The sequence below is a fragment of the Hyla sarda genome, chromosome 1, assembly GCF_029499605.1.
Source record: "Hyla sarda isolate aHylSar1 chromosome 1, aHylSar1.hap1, whole genome shotgun sequence".
Taxonomy (NCBI): Eukaryota; Metazoa; Chordata; class Amphibia; order Anura; family Hylidae; genus Hyla; species Hyla sarda.
Genome location: NC_079189.1, coordinates 385228288 through 385248526, shown reverse-complemented (window position 1 = coordinate 385248526; position 20239 = coordinate 385228288). Strand labels below are relative to the sequence as shown.

General features: G+C 42.9%; 1 protein-coding gene across 5 annotated transcripts in view; it reads left to right on the top strand.

The window, feature by feature from the left end:
* Positions 1-2437, top strand: part of LOC130276163 (uncharacterized) — a 105576-nt gene extending 103139 nt beyond the window's left edge. For all 5 annotated transcript variants that reach the window (XM_056525168.1, XM_056525159.1, XM_056525176.1 and 2 more), the window contains 2 exons: positions 2015-2067; positions 2156-2437. In XM_056525168.1, coding sequence (XP_056381143.1) covers positions 2015-2067; positions 2156-2390 — 288 coding nt within the window. In that variant the 3' untranslated portion in view covers positions 2391-2437. The remainder of the gene's footprint in view (positions 1-2014; positions 2068-2155) is intronic.
* Positions 2438-20239: the final 17802 nt, after the last annotated feature.

Below are 20239 nucleotides of genomic sequence, written 5' to 3'. Positions count from 1 at the left end.
GGTACAGATTGAAATCACTTTATGGTGGGTAACCCCTTTAGAGAGACACTGAGATCCCAATTTCATGCTTGATAAAGACGGTGAAAAGATGTTGAAACATAACTGTGACACTGCTTGGGATGGAATAAAACTTGCTTTGTTTCACCATAATTCTTGTGTGCTGCAGTTATCCTTGGATATATATTTATGCATACCTTACATCTATGATACTCCTACTAGTGTTGAGCATGAATGTACATAATGCGAATTCTTATAGCGAATATCGGCACTTTGCGATTTCGAGAATATTTAGAATACAGTGCTACATATATACGTAATGAAGATTTTTTTAGTTTTTTTCACGACAGTTTTTATGCAATTTTTTAATGCAAATTTTCGAATGGAAAAAAAAGTGAACAAACACTGTGAATATGCGAATTTCACGAACATAGGACGAATAATTGTCAATATTTTTGCGAAATATCGTGAGTTCGAATATGGCCCCTGCCGCTCATCACTAACTACTACCTTGACAAGTGTGAAACATGCTAGCCCAGAATGTTATGTTCCTACCAAACCCAGTGGGCCTTAAAGGGGTACTCCGGCACTTAGACATCTTATGCCCTATCCAAATGGGATAAGATGTCACGCCCCCTTCCATAGGCTTGCATTGAGGGGCGGAGCATGACGTCATATGGGGGCAGAGGCGTGACATCACACGCCGCCGGCCCCGTGGTCGCCGGTAATCAGACCCGGAGCGAACATGCTCCGGAGACTGATTTTAACTGGGGTGCTGCGTGCAAGATCATGGTGTCCCCAGCGGCAGGACCCTCGCGATCAGGCATCTTATCCCCTATCCTTTGGATAGGGGATAAGATGTCTAAGTGCCGGAGTACCCCTTTAATATTTTCCTAAGTTTGTTCAGTGTTGGCACTGGACGTTACCATCTCAGCAGCGTCCCCCCTCCACGCATCATTCCCCCCCCTTCCTACTCATCATTTCCCCTCCCCCCTGCTTATCATCTCCCTTGCTCAAATTCCCTCCTGCTCATTATTACCCCCCTCTGCCTCATCACCCCCCTCTGCTCATCATTACCCCTTTTGCCTCATCATCCCCCCTCCTCATCATTACCCCCCTTTGCCTCATCATCCCTTCCTCTGCCTCATCATCCCCCCCTGCTCACAATCCCCCTGCTCATTATTTCTCCCTCTCCCAATGCTTTTAATATTTTTATAATCCCTTACCTGGCCGCGCTCCAGCAGGCTCAGGTTAGGCGGCAGGTCTTGTGGGCTATGTGGATAGTAAAGTATGACGAGTGATGTCCCCTGCCGGCTCCTCTCCATCAGGGACGACACTCCTTATTTCCTGCAGCCGCCATTGGTCTGAGTGGCCCAGCACCAGCTGCTTTTTAAGGAGTGACATCCCTGATGCCGTGCAGAGGAGCCGAAAGGGGACATCAATCATCATACTTTACTATTCACACAGCCCACAAGACCCACCACCTGACCTAATCGTGCCGGAACGCGGTCGGGTTCGGGATTATAAAAAATATTAAAATATTAAAATCATGAGAAGTGTTTCGCCCGCAGGAGCCGCCGCTAGTCACTGTTTTAAAGTGACTGCGGGTGGGCTGCTGATCATTAACAAGCATCTGGCGTGCAGTTACTTTAAATTAGTGACCAGCACATTTATCAGGGTATAAAACGCAGGTGGGGTTTTTGGCCTAAATTTAAGTTTTAAAAGTGCATGTTATATGCCGATAAATATGGTATGTTGTATTACTTTTTTCTTGAATATCAAATGTCTGTTTTAAAAATGTATTAAATAAAAAGCGTATGAAATATTGTAAAGCAGCCACATACAAGATTGACGAAACATTAAAAATTCCTGACACTTTGCCACTTCCATGCCTTTAACACGAGATTTCCTCACACAATACTGTAGCCTTTATTGTATAAGAAAAGTTTTCCACAAATCTGAGAATACTTCAATTTGAACTTCTAACAATTTGTACATTCTGTGCGTTTTTTTACAGGATGAAGAGCGACTACGATGGACAGATGAACAGAAAAAATGGGGCTTTTTAAGGTCAATTCTTCTGCTTTAACTTTATTCACATAATGTAACAAATTTACACTGCTCTGTAACAGCTATTTTTTATTTGATTATTTTGCAGGTTGCTGTATACCATGATGCTTAAGGTTCTATGGTGTAATTTTAAGGTTGCCTTTTTCTTTGGCTTCTTTGTACTATTGTTTCACTACCTACTGCAACTTGCCCAGAGTCAAGACCAGAGATGGTACATACAGAGTGTCTTCTCTTCCGAAACAATTGAATGGATGGAGCATATTTGTCAGTCATTTCTCCAGTTGATAACTTTAGGGGAGATGCCTCATAAGTCTACTTTTTGAAGCCATTCTCTAAACGCTTATGTGCCAAAGTGTTGAATAAACAATTCAACAAAAGGTCTTTTGGTTCAGAGTTAATATAGGTTTGCAAGATTAGTTTACATCTGCATTGGAGCTCCGTCACTGGAACCCGATGGGTCTCACTGACTTTGAAAGGGGTCAGTCAGGTTTCCATCCAGTGTCCTTAGTTTCACCAGAGTTGAGCGGAGAACAAGACAGACCTGTAGTATTTTTTTTCTCCGCTCAACTCCTATAATTTTAGTGGACTCAGGATTTTGCTTTCAAGATTGTAAATGTTTTATTTAAAATAGTTTTTACTTTTCATATTCCACATAAATTATTATTAACACACAAAGTAACAAGTTTGCAAGACAAGAAAAAGAACCCCCCCCTCGACACAACAGAGGGGAAAAAAAGGGGGAAAAAAAGGGGGGAAAAAAGGGGAAAAAAAAGATCTTTTAATCTTTCTTCCAGTGCTGCCACTCTTTCTGCCATCTCCTTGTGTCTTTCCTAACCAGACTTCTTATCCTTTTATAGGTTTTGATCTTATCTATTTCTTTTAACCAGTTCACAATTTAAGGGGATACTGACACTATCCAGTTCTTCATTATTTCTAATCTCCCTAACAGCAGTAGTTTTTATTGATCAACTTTTTCTTATTCCCTTCAATGTTTGTCAGAATACCAAAGAGAAAAACTTTTGACTCACATTTTAATTTAACTCCTATTCTGTCTTAAATTTGTATATGTAGCTCCTTCTAGTATTTATTGACCTTCCCACAGCCCTATAACATATGCATAAGATCAGTATCTGGTGATCCACACTGTTTCACACTGCACTTCCGGCAGCAAGCTCCGGCCGTGAACGCAGTGTCCCTGGGGGTGAGGCTGGAATTCGCATCACGGGACACGCCCGTATGCAAATCCCAGCCCGTCACTCACCACACTTTGCTGTCCTTCTGTCTCAACTTCGGGGCACGCGTCCCCGTCTCCTAGGGCGCGCGCACGCCAGAGCTCTGAAATTTAAAGGGCCAGTGCGCCCATTATTAGTGTTTGCACCTGACACCACATTATAAATCCCTGCATCTCCCACACTTCCCTGCCGGATCTTCAGTGCCCCTAGTCTGAGATTAAGCATTCCCTATTGCTCGTTTGTCTTTCTCATGTATCCAGACCTTCCACTATGTTACTAGACTCCGCACCTTTGCCGCCTGCCTTGACCTTCTGCTACGTTTGACTACTCTACTGCCTTATCCTTCGGTACCTCGCCTTGCCCAGCTATCTGTGTGGTCGAGCCATGTCATGGGTTGCGACCTGGGTGTCGCCTGCCACAGCAAGCCCATCCTGCCTTGCGGCAGGATCTGTTAAAGACCAGCAGCACCTTAGATGCACCTTAGGTGCTCTATGCACATTGAACTCATGGCGGATCAGTTTCCTACAGAAATATCAAAGGTAGCATTCATCCTCAGTCTTTTAACTGGAAGGGCTTTGGCCTGGGCCACTCCGCTTTGGGATCACAGTGATGTCCTCACTACCAATCTCCAGGCGTTCCTGATGGAATTTCGGGGTGTCTCCGAAGAACCTGCTCAAGCTTCCTACACTGAGAAGGCCTTGCTGAGTCTTACTCAGGGCAACTCCTCTGTGGGCGAGTATGCCATTCGGTTTCCAATACAGTTGGCGTCTCGGATCGATATCCGTTTCTCTGAACGACGGGAGGAACTTCGCCAAGGAAGGGAGTCTGCACTACCTCTGAGCTTCCCTCGCCTGGTGCCAGTCTTGCAGCAACCACCGCAACCTTCTACGATGCCTGCCTCTGTGGAGGCTATGCAGGTGGATCGGTCTCGCCTGACCCTGCAGGAAAGAACCCGTCGTCAAGCTGAGAATCTGTGCTTATATTGCGCCAGTGCAGACCATTTCCTCAGAGACTGTCCTCTGCATCCACAGTCACAGGAAAACGATGGCACCTAGGGTTTGTAGGAGAGGCCTCCCTAGGTGTGAATACCTCCTCTCCACTCTTGAATTTGAAGACCCAGCTGTTTCTACCCTCCAAAGAGTTTATTTCCGTTCTGGCTTTCCTGGACTCTGGTTTTGCGGGGAACTTTATCGATGCCTCATTAGTGCATAGGTATCGTCTTCCTGTAACCCGCCTTCTGAAGCCTTTGCACATCCCCTCGGTTAATGGAGAAAATCTGAACTGTACTATCTTATTCCGCACAGCACCCTTGCCTATGCAAATTGGAGTTCTGCATAAGGAAAAATTGTCCTTCTATGTACTTCCACATTGTACCTCCACTCTTCTACTGGGCCTTCCCTGGTGGCAATTACATGCCCCATATCTTGACTGGAAGACTGGAGAAGTACTTCGCTGGGGAACTTACTGCTATAACAACTGTTTCCATACCCTGCCGTCCAAGTTGGTGTCTCCTTCCTGTCAAGATCCGGACTGGTATGCGGAGAGGACACTGGTGGTGGATCCTCTGTATCAGTGAGGTGATGGCGTGGGCCGTACCAGGGGAACGGAATCTAAGGGGTTACTGATTTTCACCAGAGCCCGCCACAAAGCGGGATGGACTTGCAGCGGCAGGTAACCCCCAGGTCGTTCCACCCGATAACGACTCAACCTCCCTGACAGCTGAGACAGGCGCGGTACACAGGGACAAGGCAAGAGCAAGGTCGGACGTAGCAGAAGGTCAGGGCAGGCAGCAATGGGTCATAGTCAGGGGCAACGGCAAGGGTCTGGATACGCTTTCTCAGGGCACTAGGGCAACAAGATCCGGCAGGGACAGGAAGGGGAAGTGGGTTTTTATATGAATGGGAGTGATTGACAACAGATTGGGCCAGGCACCAATTAGTGGTGCACTGGCCCTTTAAATTTCAGAGAGCCGGCGGGCGCGCGCCCTAGAGAGCAGAGCTGCGCGCGTCGGGACGTGACAGCCGGGGAACGGGACAGGTGAGTGGAGTGGGATGCGATCCGCGGAGACTCCCCGCCGGCAGTGACAGTGCAGCGCTCCCGGTCAGCGGGTCTGACCGGGGTGCTGCAGACAGGAGAATGCCACGAGCGCTCCGGGGAGGAGCAGGGACCCAGAGCGCTCGGCGTAACACTTCCACTCCTCTGCCCGGTCTGCCGTCTTTTCTTCAGGATTTTGCTGATGTCTTCAGCGAGAAACAGGCTGAAGTTTTACCTCTACATCGTCCTTACGATTGTCCTGTCGACTTTTTGCCTGGGACCACACCTCCTCAGGGCAGAATTTACCCCTTGTCTGTTCCAGAAACTCAGGCTATGTCTAATTATATACAAGAAAATCTAAAGAAAGGTTTTACTAGAAAGTCATCCTCTCCTGCTGGAGCCGGATTCTTCTTCGTGGAGTAAAAAGAAGGATCCTTGTGACCTTGCATCGACTACCGTGGCCTGAATAAAATTACTGTAAAAAACGTTACCCACTTCCATTGATCTCTGAGCTATTTGATCGTCTACGTGGTGCTAGGATCTTCTCCAAACTCGACCTACAAGGGGCCTATAATTTGATTTGCATCAGTGAAGGGGATGAATGGAAGACTGAGTTCAATACTCGTGATGGACGTTTCGAGTATCTTGTCATGCCATTCGGGCTTTGTAATGCTCCAGTCTTCCAGGAGTTTGTCAATGACATTTTTTGTACCCTTCTTTACTCCTGTGTCGTCGTCTACTTGGACGACATACTCATCTATTCGCCCAATGTCCAGACTCATCGCCTTCATCTCAGTCAAGTATTACATCGTCTCCGAGAAAATCATCTCTATGCTAAACTTGAGAAGTGTACCTTTGGAAAAAAACTGTTGAAAAGGGTGAGTTGTTAGGTTCAATGCTGAAAGTAGGTATAACATTAATTTTAAAACAAGATCAAAATCCATCTGACATAGAATCAGACTAATCAATATAATAGTTAAATACACATGCAAATTTGCTGGCCAAAAAACTGGCAAACAGATATACGGCATGATAATCACCAAATTAGTGCATTTTTAAATTAAGGAATTTAACAGCATTCTGTGTGGTACTGAAAAAATATGTTTTTAGGGACACGTTTATTAAAATGGTACAATTGCTGTATACAAGACCACGACCATGTTACATAGTTACATAGTTAGTACGGTCGAAAAAAAACATATGTCCATCAAGTTCAACCAGGGAATTAAGGGGTAGGGGTGTGGCGCGATATTGGGGAAGGGATGGGATTTTATATTTCTTCATAAGCATTAATGTTATTTTGTTCCATGAATGTATCTAATCCTGTTTTAAAGCTGTTAATTGTTCCTGCTGTGACCAGTTCCTGAGGTAGACCGTTCCATAAATTCACAGTCCTCACGGTAAAGAAGGCGTGTCGCCCCTTGAGACTAAACTTTTTCTTCTCCAGATGAAGGGAGTGCCCCCTCGTCCTTTGGGGGGGTTTAACCTGGAACAGTTTTTCTCCATATTTTTTGTATGGGCCATTAATATACTTATATATATCATATCCCCCCTTAAACGTCTCTTCTCAAGACTAAACAATTGTAACTCCTTTAATCGCTCCTCATAGCTAAGATGTTCCATGCCCCATATTAGTTTAGTCGCACGTCTCTGCACCCTTTCCAACTCCGCAGTGTCCCTTTTATGGACAGGTGCCCAAAACTGAACAGCATATTCCAGGTGAGGCCGTACCAATGCTTTATAAAGGGGGAGTATTATGTCCCTGTCCCTTGAGTCCATGCCTCTTTTGATACATGACAATATCCTGCCGGCTTTGGAAGCAGCAGCCTGACATTTCATGCTATTCTGTAGTCTGTGATCTACAAGTACACCCAGATCCTTCTCTACCAGTGACTCTGACAGTTTAATCCCCCCTAAGACATACGATGCATGCAGGTTATTAGTACCCAGATGCATAACTTTACATTTATCCACATTGAACCTCATTTGCCAAGTGGATGCCCAGACACTTAGTCTATCCAAGTCATCTTGTAACTTATGCACATCCTCTATAGACTGTAACATGCTACAAAGCTTGGTGTCATCTGCAAAGATAGAAACAGAGCTGTTAATACCATCCTCTATATCATTGATAAATAAATTAAACAACAGCGGGCCCAGTACTGAACCTTGGGGTACACCACTAATAACCGGGGACCAATCAGAGTACGAATCATTGACCACCACTCTCTGGGTACGATCCATGAGCCAGTGTTCAATCCAGTTACAAACTAAAATTTCCAAACCCAAAGACCTTAACTAATCTGTCAGACGTCTATGAGGGACAGTATCAAATGCTTTAGCAAAATCCAGAAACACTATATCCACAGCCATTCCTCTGTCAAGGCTTCTACTCACCTCTTCATAAAAGCAAATTAGATTGGTTTGACAACTTCTATCCTTAGTAAACCCATGCTGGCTATCACTTATAATACAATTATCCCCTATGTATTCCTGTATGCAATCCCTTATAAGTCCTTCAAACAATTTACCCACTATGCACGTTAAACTTACCGGTCTATAGTTTCCTGGGGAAGACCTAGAGCCCTTTTTGAAGATTGGCTTCACATTCGCCTTGCGCCAGTCCCTTGGCACAATACCAGACACCAGAGAATCTCTAAATATCATGAACAGGGGTACAGATATTACTGAACTTACCTCTCTAAGAACTCTTGGGTGTAGTCCATCCGGCCCTGGGGATTTGATTACATTTATATCACTTAACTTACCTTGTACCATCTCTACATTAAGCCAGTTCAGTACATTACATGATGTGTTACCAGCACCGACCTGGCCAATGTCAGCTCCTTTTTCCATAGTGTATACAGAACTAAAGAACCCATTCAGTAGCTTCGCTTTCTCTTGATCGCCTGTGACAACCTCCCCATTATCATTATCAAGGGGTCCTACATGCTCTGTCCTTGGTTTTTTTGCATTTATATATCTAAAAAAATATTTAGGATTAGTTTTGCTTTCTTTGGCCACCTGTCTCTCGTTTTGAATTTTTGCTGTTTTTATTACATTTTTACAGATTTTATTAAGCTCTTTGTACTGTTTAAATGTTATCGCTGACCCATCAGATTCGTATTTTTTGAAGGCTATTTTTTTGTTGTTTATTGCTCTTTTAACATCATGTGTCAGCCATGTAGGATTTAGTTTTAATCGTTTATATTTGTTCCCCTTTGGTATATATTTAGATGTATAGTTATTTAGAGTTGATTTAAAGATGTCCCATTTACCTTCTGTATCAGTATTTGACAACACCTCCCCCCAGTCTATGTCCTGTAGTGCAGCCCTCAGCCCAGGGAAGTTTGCCTTTTTAAAGTTATATGTTTTTGCCTTCCCCGCCTGTCTTTGTTTTCTACATTTTAAGTCAAAAGTAACTATATTGTGGTCGCTATTACCAAGGTTTTCCCGCACAGTTACATTACCAACCAGCTCTGCGTTGTTGGAAATGATCAGATCCAACAAGGCATCACTTCTTGTGGGGTCCTCCACAAACTGGCCCATAAAATTATCCTGCAATAAATTTAAGAATTGTCACCCCTTTGTAGTTTTAGCCAACCCCGGACCCCAATCTATATCTGGATAGTTAAAATCTCCCATTATTACCACTGTACCTGCCCGGGCGGCCCTCTCTATTGGTTTATGAAGCCGAACTTCTATCTCTTCAGTGATATTAGGGGGTCTGTAGATTACCCCAAATATTATTTTTTCAGTATTTCCCTCCTTTTGTAATTCTACCCACAGTGATTCCACCTCCTCAAAATCATCACACACTATGGCATCGTTCACACTGACTTTCATACCACTTCTTACATACAGACAGACTCCACCACCTTTTCTGTTCATTCTATCCTTGCGAAACAATGTAAACCCCTGCAGATTGACAGCCCAGTCATGCGAGGAGTCCAGCCATGTCTCAGTGACCCCAACTATATCAATATGTTCCTCCAGTATCAAGGCCTCAAGCTCCCCCATTTTATTTGCTAGGCTTCTGGCATTTGTGAACATACACTTTACATTTCCATCCTTTATGTTATTGGGGTTAATGGGATTCAAGGGTGTAAGTTTTATTTTCCTATGAAGCCATGTGTCAATATAAATGGTAATAATACAGATTTTTTTTTTAAAAAGGTATGAGATGGGGTTGTCCTCTGCCCCCCTGTTATTTGCTTTAGTTATTGAGACTTTAGCCTGTTTATTCAAGATTCATGATAACATTCAGGGTTTTGGTACAAAGGTGGAGAGTAGTGTTGAGCGGCATAGGCCATATTCGAATTCGCGAATATTCGCGAATATATGGACGAATATTCGTCATATATTCGCGAATATTCGCATATTCGTTATGTTCTCATTTTATTTTCGCATATGCGTAAATTCACATATGTGAATATTAGTATATACAAAATTCGCATATGCGAACATTCGCATATGCGCATTTTCGCATATGCAAATTTTCACACGCCAGTCTCACACAGTAGTATTAGAGCCTTCTTTACACCACACAAGCTGGAAGCAGAGAGGGATGATCACTGTGATGTGTACTGTGAAAAAAAAAAAACGAATATTCGTAATTACGAATATATAGCGCTATATTCGCGAAATTCGCGAATTCGCGAATATGCGATATTCGCGAATAATATTCGAATTGCGAATATTCGTGAGCAACACTAGTGGAGAGAGGACAAGATTGTATTGTATGCAGATTATCTTTTATGTTTTATAATGGCCTGGAAATAAAAATGGATTGTGTACCATGTGTACCACATGCAAATTTGCTGGCCAAAAAACTGGCAAACAGATATACGGCATGATAATCACCAAATTAGTGCATTTTTAAATTAAGGAATTTAACAGCATTCTGTGTGGTACTGAAAAAATATGTTTTTAGGGACACGTTTATTAAAATGGTACAATTGCTGTATACAAGACCACGACCATGTTACATAGTTACATAGTTAGTACGGTCGAAAAAAGACATATGTCCATCAAGTTCAACCAGGGAATTAAGGGGTAGGGGTGTGGCGCGATATTGGGGAAGGGATGGGATTTTATATTTCTTCATAAGCATTAATGTTATTTTGTTCCATGAATGTATCTAATCCTGTTTTAAAGCTGTTAATTGTTCCTGCTGTGACCAGTTCCTGAGGTAGACCGTTCCATAAATTCACAGTCCTCACGGTAAAGAAGGCGTGTCGCCCCTTGAGACTAAACTTTTTCTTCTCCAGATGGAGGGAGTGCCCCCTCGTCCTTTGGGGGGGTTTATTCTGGAACAGTTTTTCTCCATATTTTTTGTATGGGCCATTTATATACTTATATACGTTTATCATATCCCCCTTAAACGTCTCTTCTCAAGACTAAACAATTGTAACTCCTTTAATCGCTCCTCATAGCTAAGATGTTCCATGCCCCATATTAGTTTAGTCGCACGTCTCTGCACCCTTTCCAACTCCGCAGTGTCCCTTTTATGGACAGGTGCCCAAAACTGAACAGCATATTCCAGGTGAGGCCGTACCAATGCTTTATAAAGGGGGAGTATTATGTCCCTGTCCCTTGAGTCCATGCCTCTTTTGATACATGACAATATCCTGCCGGCTTTGGAAGCAGCAGCCTGACATTTCATGCTATTCTGTAGTCTGTGATCTACAAGTACACCCAGATCCTTCTCTACCAGTGACTCTGACAGTTTAATCCCCCCTAAGACATACGATGCATGCAGGTTATTAGTACCCAGATGCATAACTTTACATTTATCCACATTGAACCTCATTTGCCAAGTGGATGCCCAGACACTTAGTCTATCCAAGTCATCTTGTAACTTATGCACATCCTCTATAGACTGTAACGTGCTACAAAGCTTGGTGTCATCTGCAAAGATAGAAACAGAGCTGTTAATACCATCCTCTATATCATTGATAAATAAATTAAACAACAGCGGGCCCAGTACTGAACCTTGGGGTACACCACTAATAACCGGGGACCAATCAGAGTACGAATCATTGACCACCACTCTCTGGGTACGATCCATGAGCCAGTGTTCAATCCAGTTACAAACTAAAATTTCCAAACCCAAAGACCTTAACTAATCTGTCAGACGTCTATGAGGGACAGTATCAAATGCTTTAGCAAAATCCAGAAACACTATATCCACAGCCATTCCTCTGTCAAGGCTTCTACTCACCTCTTCATAAAAGCAAATTAGATTGGTTTGACAACTTCTATCCTTAGTAAACCCATGCTGGCTATCAGTTGACTGGCGCAACAAGGCATCACTTCTTGTGGGGTCCTCCACAAACTGGCCCATAAAATTATCCTGCAATAAATTTAAGAATTGTCACCCCTTTGTAGTTTTAGCCAACCCCGGACCCCAATCTATATCTGGATAGTTAAAATCTCCCATTATTACCACTGTACCTGCCTGGGCGGCCCTCTCTATTGGTTTATGAAGCCGAACTTCTATCTCTTCAGTGATATTAGGGGGTCTGTAGATTACCCCAAATATTATTTTTTCAGTTTTTCCCTCCTTTTGTAATTCTACCCACAGTGATTCCACCTCCTCAAAATCATCACACACTATGGCATCGTTCACACTGACTTTCATACCACTTCTTACATACAGACAGACTCCACCACCTTTTCTGTTCATTCTATCCTTGCGAAACAATGTAAACCCCTGCAGATTGACAGCCCAGTCATGCGAGGAGTCCAGCTATGTCTCAGTGACCCCAACTATATCAATATGTTCCTCCAGTATCAAGGCCTCAAGCTCCCCCATTTTATTTGCTAGGCTTCTGGCATTTGTGAACATACACTTTACATTTCCATCCTTTATGTTATTGGGGTTAATGGGATTCAAGGGTGTAAGTTTTATTTTCCTATGAAGCCATGTGTCAATATAAATGGTAATAATACAGATTTTTTTTTTTAAAAAGGTATGAGATGGGGTTGTCCTCTGCCCCCCTGTTATTTGCTTTAGTTATTGAGACTTTAGCCTGTTTATTCAAGATTCATGATAACATTCAGGGTTTTGGTACAAAGGTGGAGAGTAGTGTTGAGCGGCATAGGCCATATTCGAATTCGCGAATATTCGCGAATATATGGACGAATATTCGTCATATATTCGCGTATATTCGCATATTCGTTATGTTCTCGTTTTATTTTCGCATATGCGTAAATTCACATATGTGAATATTAGTATATACAAAATTCGCATATGCGAACATTCGCATATGCGCATTTTTGCATATGCGAATTTTCACACGCCAGTCTCACACAGTAGTATTAGAGCCTTCTTTACACCACACAAGCTGGAAGCAGAGAGGGATGATCACTGTGATGTGTACTGTGAAAAAAAAAAAAAAACGAATATTCGTAATTACGAATATATAGCGCTATATTCGCGAAATTCGCGAATTCGCGAATATGCGATATTCGCGAATAATATTCGAATTGCGAATATTCGTGAGCAACACTAGTGGAGAAAGGACAAGATTGTATTGTATGCAGATTGTCTTTTATGTTTTATAATGGCCTGGAAATAAAAATGGATTGTGTAATGGGAAGAATATAGAAGTTAGGGTATTTTTCAGGCTTAGGTATAAAAGGTGTAAAATGTATTTGGAAATCTACATTGTTTTTATTAGATGATACTGGATTCAGCCCACATACAGAGGTCTGGGTTACCAGTGAGGGAAACAACTTTAAATATCAATATTGGAGTTAAAATTTCTAGAAAAGTAACAGAATTTACTCACTTAACTTCTTCTTGAAAATCAATATACCTGTTATGTTGGGCTTTGGACTGGGATGTATGAGACATGGTCAGAAGCATGGTTTGCTTCACATAAAGTGATCTCGCTGATGTGATCATATAACCCTTCAAATTCTGTAGTCAATAATAATGGCAGAATATTAAAGGTTAAAATGACAGTTGCTGCTCCTGTTGTGTGTCTGATCAGCACCCCCACAATGTGATTGACCGGAGGCCTTTATTAGCCCTTGCTGCCACATTAGATATGCTGATTCAGGCTGCCTCAGGCAGGCTGTACCAGCAGAGCACCGATCTAACTGAGCAGCATAATGCCGAAAGTGGTACATTATTTCAAACCTCTGATTTCTCCTTCAGTATTCCTAGTAGCAGCTTTAGGTTTAAATGTTAAAGACATCTACCTTACTAGTTATTTTAATGTCTCAGTATGTGAGTTATGAGACATTTTTCCAATTTATTCTCTTATTATTATCTTATTATTATTATTTTAAATTCTAACAGGGTTTCCTGATATAAAGGTATTATGGCAGATGTTGTCCAATTTATGAAAAGACACTAGTACAGACCAAACTCACTGATAACATCCATAGTAATGGGCAGTGATAACACCACGTGAACTAAAACAACAACATGGCAGAGGCAGGGATGTTACTTTTTTTCCCTCACCATATGTTAATCCCAGTATCTAAGTGTGATGTTTTATTACAACTTGTAACAGACTTAATAACTAAGGTGAACAGCAGAGGTAAAATCAGGCACCATGTCCTGTCCCCCAGCTAAAGAAAACCCACTTGACATTGCACCATTTTCCCAAATGTTGACTACTGGGGCTACCAGTTGCACCCATTTTATAAACATTTGGCCCATTATAAAAGTCTTCAGGATAGTCCAGAGGCAACCCCATTTTACACTGCCAAATGCTTTTCCAGCATCAATAAATCCCTTGAAAAAGCGTAAAAACATATTTCAATAACAGGTCAAAATCCTTCAATTTCAGAGAGCATCTGCTGTACATGCAAGCTGCAGCACTGTTCATTTGGCGGGCAGTTGACCACAGTTCCTAATAGGGGTTCCAGTGGTCCACAGAATAGGGCATGTCTTTTGCTGTTGAGAATACCACACCAAGTAACTTTTCACACCACATTAGTACAATGTGAATATAATATTAAAAAACACATTAGGGTGTACAGGCAAAATGAGAGGTGCATTACCAATTTGCAGTGTGAAATACATTATATCAATATGATGATAAAACTGGAATATACCTATTGAAAATGTCTGTGTTCAGAGCAGAACTAAGCTGGACACATCTCGCTCTTCCATTACATTTTATCATACTTTTGTGCGCCACATGATTGTCCATATTATAGGATACTCAGTCTCTCCCATAAGTGCACTCATCTCATGCTCTCTTGATGGCTTTAGCCTTCTGCCGCATTGCTTCACTGCTTGACATATTTCCCTTGCAATCTATATATAACAATGTAACAGTGACAATCATCCCTTAACTTCACCTTCCTGGAATCTCTCCACCAGCAGCGTGTCAAATCTTATTTATTTTTTATGATTCTTTTTTTTTTCCTCTGTTAGGATAGTGATATTCAGTCTTATATATTTTTTTCCTTATTTTACCAAAGCTCAGATTATTTATTCCACAGGACTGTAGATTATAAATAATGTCACTAGCACTTACCGAGTGTGTAGTTCAATGGATCAGACTCATAAGAGTAGTCTAAGAAGGATATGACTCATACTGTACTGTATAATCTAGTGAGCTGGAGGTGTACAAAACTCAAAGTAAAAAATTGAAATTAAAAATATGTTTTTATTTGTCTCAAATTACCTTATAAATAAAATATAATTGTTTTTGTGCCAGATTCTGTTTACATTGTTCAATGTCAGATCTGAACAGAAACAGACGCCATTTACTTGCAATGGATTCCATTGGGGGTTACATCAAGGTTTCCATTGTTTAACCCCTTAAGGACTCAGCCCATTTTGTCCTTAAGGACTCAGACAATTTAATTTTTACATTTTCATTTTTTCCTCCTCGCCTTCTAAAAATCATAACTCTTTTATGTTTTCATCCACAGACTAGTATGAGGGCTTTTTTTTTTGCGTGACCAGTTGTCCTTTGTAATGACATAACTCATTATATCATTAAATGTATGGCGCAACCAAAAAACACTATTTTTGTGGGGAAATTAAAAAGAAAAACGCAATTTTGCTAATTTTGGAAGGTTTCGTTTTCACGCCGTACAATTTACGGTAAAAATGATGTGTGTTCTTTATTCTGAGGGTCAATACAATTAAAATGATACCCATTATTACATACTTTTATATTATTGTTGTGCTTAACAAAAATCACAAACTTTTTAACCAAATTAGTACGTTTATAATCCCTTTATTTTGATGACCTCTAACTTTTTTATTTTTCCATATAAGCGGCGGTATGATGGCTAATATTTTGCGCCATGATCTTTACTTTTTTTATACCACATTTGCATATAAAAAACTTTTAATACATTTTTTATAATTTTTTTTAAAATAAAATGTATTAAAAAAAGTAGCAATTTTGGACATTTTTTTTTTTTACGTTCACGCCATTCACCGTACGGGATCATTAACATTTTATTTTAATAGTTCGGACATTTACGCACGCGGCGATACCAAATATGTCTATAAAATTTATTTTTTACGCTTTTTGGGGGTAAAGTAGGAAAAAACGGACATTTTACTTTTTTATTGGGGGAGGGGATTTTTCATACATTTTCATACATCTTTTTTTACACTTGAATAGATCAGTGTTATCGGCTATCTTCTGTTCTGGTCTGCTCGATCTCAGAGCAGAGCAGAAGATGCCGGGAGCCGGAAGGAGGAAGGTGAGGGGACCTCCGTGCGGCGTTCTGAATGATCAGATCCCCGCAGCAGCACTGCGGGCAATCCGATCATTCATTTAAATCGCGCACTGCCGCAGATGCCGGGATCTGTATTGAGATCGCGGGCGTCGGCCATTGCCGGCAGGTCCCTGGCTGCGATCAGCAGCCGGGGTCAGCCGCGCATGACACGGGCATCGCTCCGATGCCCGCAGTTATACACAGGACGTAAATGTATGTCCTGGTGTGTTAAGTACCACCGCACCAGGACGTACATTTACGTCCTGCGTCCTTAAGGGGTTAAAGGGGTTCTCCGGTGCTTACACATCTTATCCCCTATCCAAAGGATAGGGGATAAGATGCCTGATCGCGGGAGTCCCGCAGCTGGGGACGCCCGTGATCATGCACGCGGCACCCCGTTTGTAATCAGTCCCCGGAGCGTGTTCGCTCCGGGTCTGATTGCGGGCGACTACAGGGCCGGCGGCGTGTGACGTCACGCTCCGCCCCTCAATGCAATCCTACAGGAGGGGGCGTGATAGCTTTGCACACCGCCGGCCCTGTAGTCGCCCGTAATCAGACCCGGAGCGAACACGCTTCGGGGACGGATTACAAACGCGGTGCCGCGTGCATGATCACAGGCATCCCCAGCTGCGGGACTCCCGCGATCAGGCATCTTATCCCCTATGCTTTGGATAGGGGATAAGATGTGTAAGCACTGGAGAACCCCTTTAAGTAACAAGAACAGCACTGCATGCTCTTCTATTTTAAGAAACCTAGATGAAACCTCTAAATGGAACAATGCATTGATATGTGATTATAGCCTAATACATTAATCTTAGCTTAAATTATCCAGATAACAAGTTTTATTTATGTAGAGCAGTAAGGGAAATATGTTATTATATCAACCAAAAAAGACTAAAAGTAACTGGTAAAAAGTGACTATTGATAGTAAGGATGGGAAACATACTGAATTGATTATAATAACATTTTGTAAAGAGCCCGTACACTTCTGTGCCATTATTCTCATGCTTCATAACCATGTGCTACTTCCCAAATGTAGAAAAAACAATTATATGGTTGAATTTGGGTGTTTTGTATATGTGAATATCAGGTGTCGCATGAGATAGAGAGAGAGAGAGAGAGAGAGAGAGAGAGAGAGAGAGAGAGAGAGAGAGAGAGAGAGAGAAAGCATAGCTAAAATACTATTATTAGACTTCTATTACAACGACAATTCAAAACTTCTGCATTCATATATATATATATATAGAGAGAGAGAGAGAGAGAGAGAGAGAGAGAGAGCGAGAGAGAAAGAGAGAGTATACAAAAAAGAAGATTGCAGCAGCACACATTGGTCAAAAAATTGAGGCTCTTAGTGCCCTTTTTTGATCAAAAACGTGTCCCCCATCCACCACGGGGAGGTGGCCTCATTTAGGATGGGACCCTAACACACATTCTGAGCCTAACACTCAGATACCAACTCACCTCTGCTGGGCATATGGCCTCTGACTGGGTGACATGCTGGATTCATATACAATTTAAAACACCACCTGGGAGAAAGGGGGAGGGGTGCACAGCTAAAGAGGGTGCCATTCCCCCTGTGTAGTAAATACAAGCAAAAAGAAAAATAGCCAGCATGACAACCTAATACACAGGTGCACACTGCTGTGGCAGATACAGAGTATACAAAAAAGAAGATTGCAGCAGCATACATTGGTAAAAAAAATTGAGGCTCTTAGCGCACTTTTTTAAATCAAAAACGTGTCCCCCATCCACCACGGGGAGGTGGCCTCATTTAGGATGGGACCCTAACACACATTCTGAGCCTAACACTCAGATACCAACTCACCTCTGCTGGGCATATAGCCTCTGACTGGGTGACATGCTGGATCCATATACAATTTAAAACACCACCTGGGAGAAAGGGGGAGGGGTGCACAGCTAAAGAGGGTGCCATTCCCCCTGTGTAGTAAATACAAGCAAGAGGCAATATGCCCAGCAGAGGTGAGTTGGTATCTGAGTGTTAGGCTCAGAATGGGTGTTAGGGTCCCATCCTAATTGAGGCCACCTCCCCGTGGTGGATGGGGGACACGTTTTTGATCAAAAAAGTGCGCTAAGAGCCTCAATTTTTTGACCAATGTGTGCTGCTGCAATCTTCTTTTTTGTATACTCTGTATCTGCCACAGCAGTGTGCACCCGTGTATTAGGTTGTTGTGCTGGCTATTTTTCTTTTTGCTTATATATTATATAAATATTTGCAAATAAAAATATATATTATTTACAATGTTTTATTTCCACTTAGTGCTCATTAGTTCTGATATATTTGAAGTCTGAGCACTTATGGTAAGTATTGTAGAAATATTCTAATTGTTTAATTCTATTTAATTCAATCTAACTCAGCTGCTGCCCAATTGTTATACAATGATATCAGTTCTTGGCTTCCTGTATTGACAGTTGTATATTGTTTATATATTCATCAAGCCTTTGTTGAGCATTCATAATAATGGATTAGATGTGGATTTAGACCAAAATATTTAATGAAGCTCTATGAGCTCAGAATACAAATATAAAACAAAATTGTCTGAATATCCCATGTGACATTCAGACATATTTGGTGACTGATAAAGAGTTTATCTGGCTCTGTCTAACACCTATGGAGCACTTACCACATTGTGCACGGTACAAAGGAACACAATATTATTGTTCTTTCATTTCTCACACAACGTATTTATGTTGAAAAATACAATGATCATTTGGGATTTCATACTAGCAATTGAGTGAACAATTGTGTGCCCAATGCATTCTGTGTATCTTGGTTGCTAAGAGACGCAGATAAATCAGGAACATTTTATTCCTTTTCAAAGGCAGCCATGTAACATTCTGGTGTCTGCCATCCATTGAAGTAACACATTTGTTAATGTTACGCCGAGCGCTCCGGGTCCCCGCTCCTCCCCGGAGCGCTCGCTACACTTCCCTCACTGCAGCGCCCCGGTCGGTTCCACGGACCCGGGGCGCTGCGTTACCACCTCCGGCCGGGATGCGATTCGCGATGCGGGTAGCGCCCGCTCGCGATGCGCACCCCGGCTCCCGTACCTTACTCGCTCCCCGTCAGTTCTGTCCCGGCGCGCGCGGCCCCGCTCCCTAGGGCGCGCGCGCGCCGGGTCTTTGCGATTTAAAGGGCCACTGCACCGCTGATTGGTGCAGTGGTTCCAATTAGTGTTTACACCTGTGCACTTCCCTATATCACCTCACTTCCCCTTCACTCCCTCGCCGGATCTTGTTGCCCTAGTGCCAGTGAAAGCGTTCCTTGTGTGTTCCTTGCCTGTGATTCCAGACCTTCTGCCGTTGCCCCTGACTACGATCCTTGCTGCCTGCCCCGACCTTCTGCTACGTCCGACCTTGCTTCTGTCTACTCCCTTGTACCGCGCCTATCTTCAGCAGCCAGAGAGGTTGAGCCGTTGCTAGGGGATACGACCTGGTCACTACCGCCGCAGCAAGACCATCCCGCTTTGCGGCGGGCTCTGGTGAAAACCAGTAGTGACTTAGAACCGATCCTCTAGCACGGTCCACGCCAATCCCTCTCTGGCACAGAGGATCCACTACCTGCCAGCCGGCATCGTGACAGTAGATCCGGCCATGGATCCCGCTGAAGTTCCTCTGCCAGTTGTCGCTGACCTCACCACGGTGGTCGCCCAGCAGTCACAACAGATTGCGCAACAAGGCCAACAGCTGTCTCAACTGACTGTTATGCTACAACAGTTACTACCACAGCTCCAGCAATCATCTCCTCCGCCAGCTCCTGTACCTCCTCCGCAGCGAGTGGCCGCTTCTGGAATACGACTATCCTTGCCGGATAAATTTGATGGGGACTCTAAGTTTTGCCGTGGCTTTCTTTCCCAATGTTCATTACACTTGGAGATGATGTCGGACCAGTTCCCCACTGAAAGGTCTAAGGTGGCTTTCGTAGTCAGCCTGCTGTCTGGAAAAGCCCTGGCTTGGGCCACACCGCTCTGGGACCGCAATGACCCCGTCACTGCCTCTGTACACTCCTTCTTCTCGGAAATTCGAAGTGTCTTTGAGGAACCTGCCCGAGCCTCTTCTGCTGAGACTGCCCTGTTGAACCTGGTCCAGGGTAATTCTTCCGTTGGCGAGTATGCCGTACAGTTCCGTACCCTTGCTTCAGAATTATCCTGGAATAATGAGGCACTCTGCGCGACCTTTAA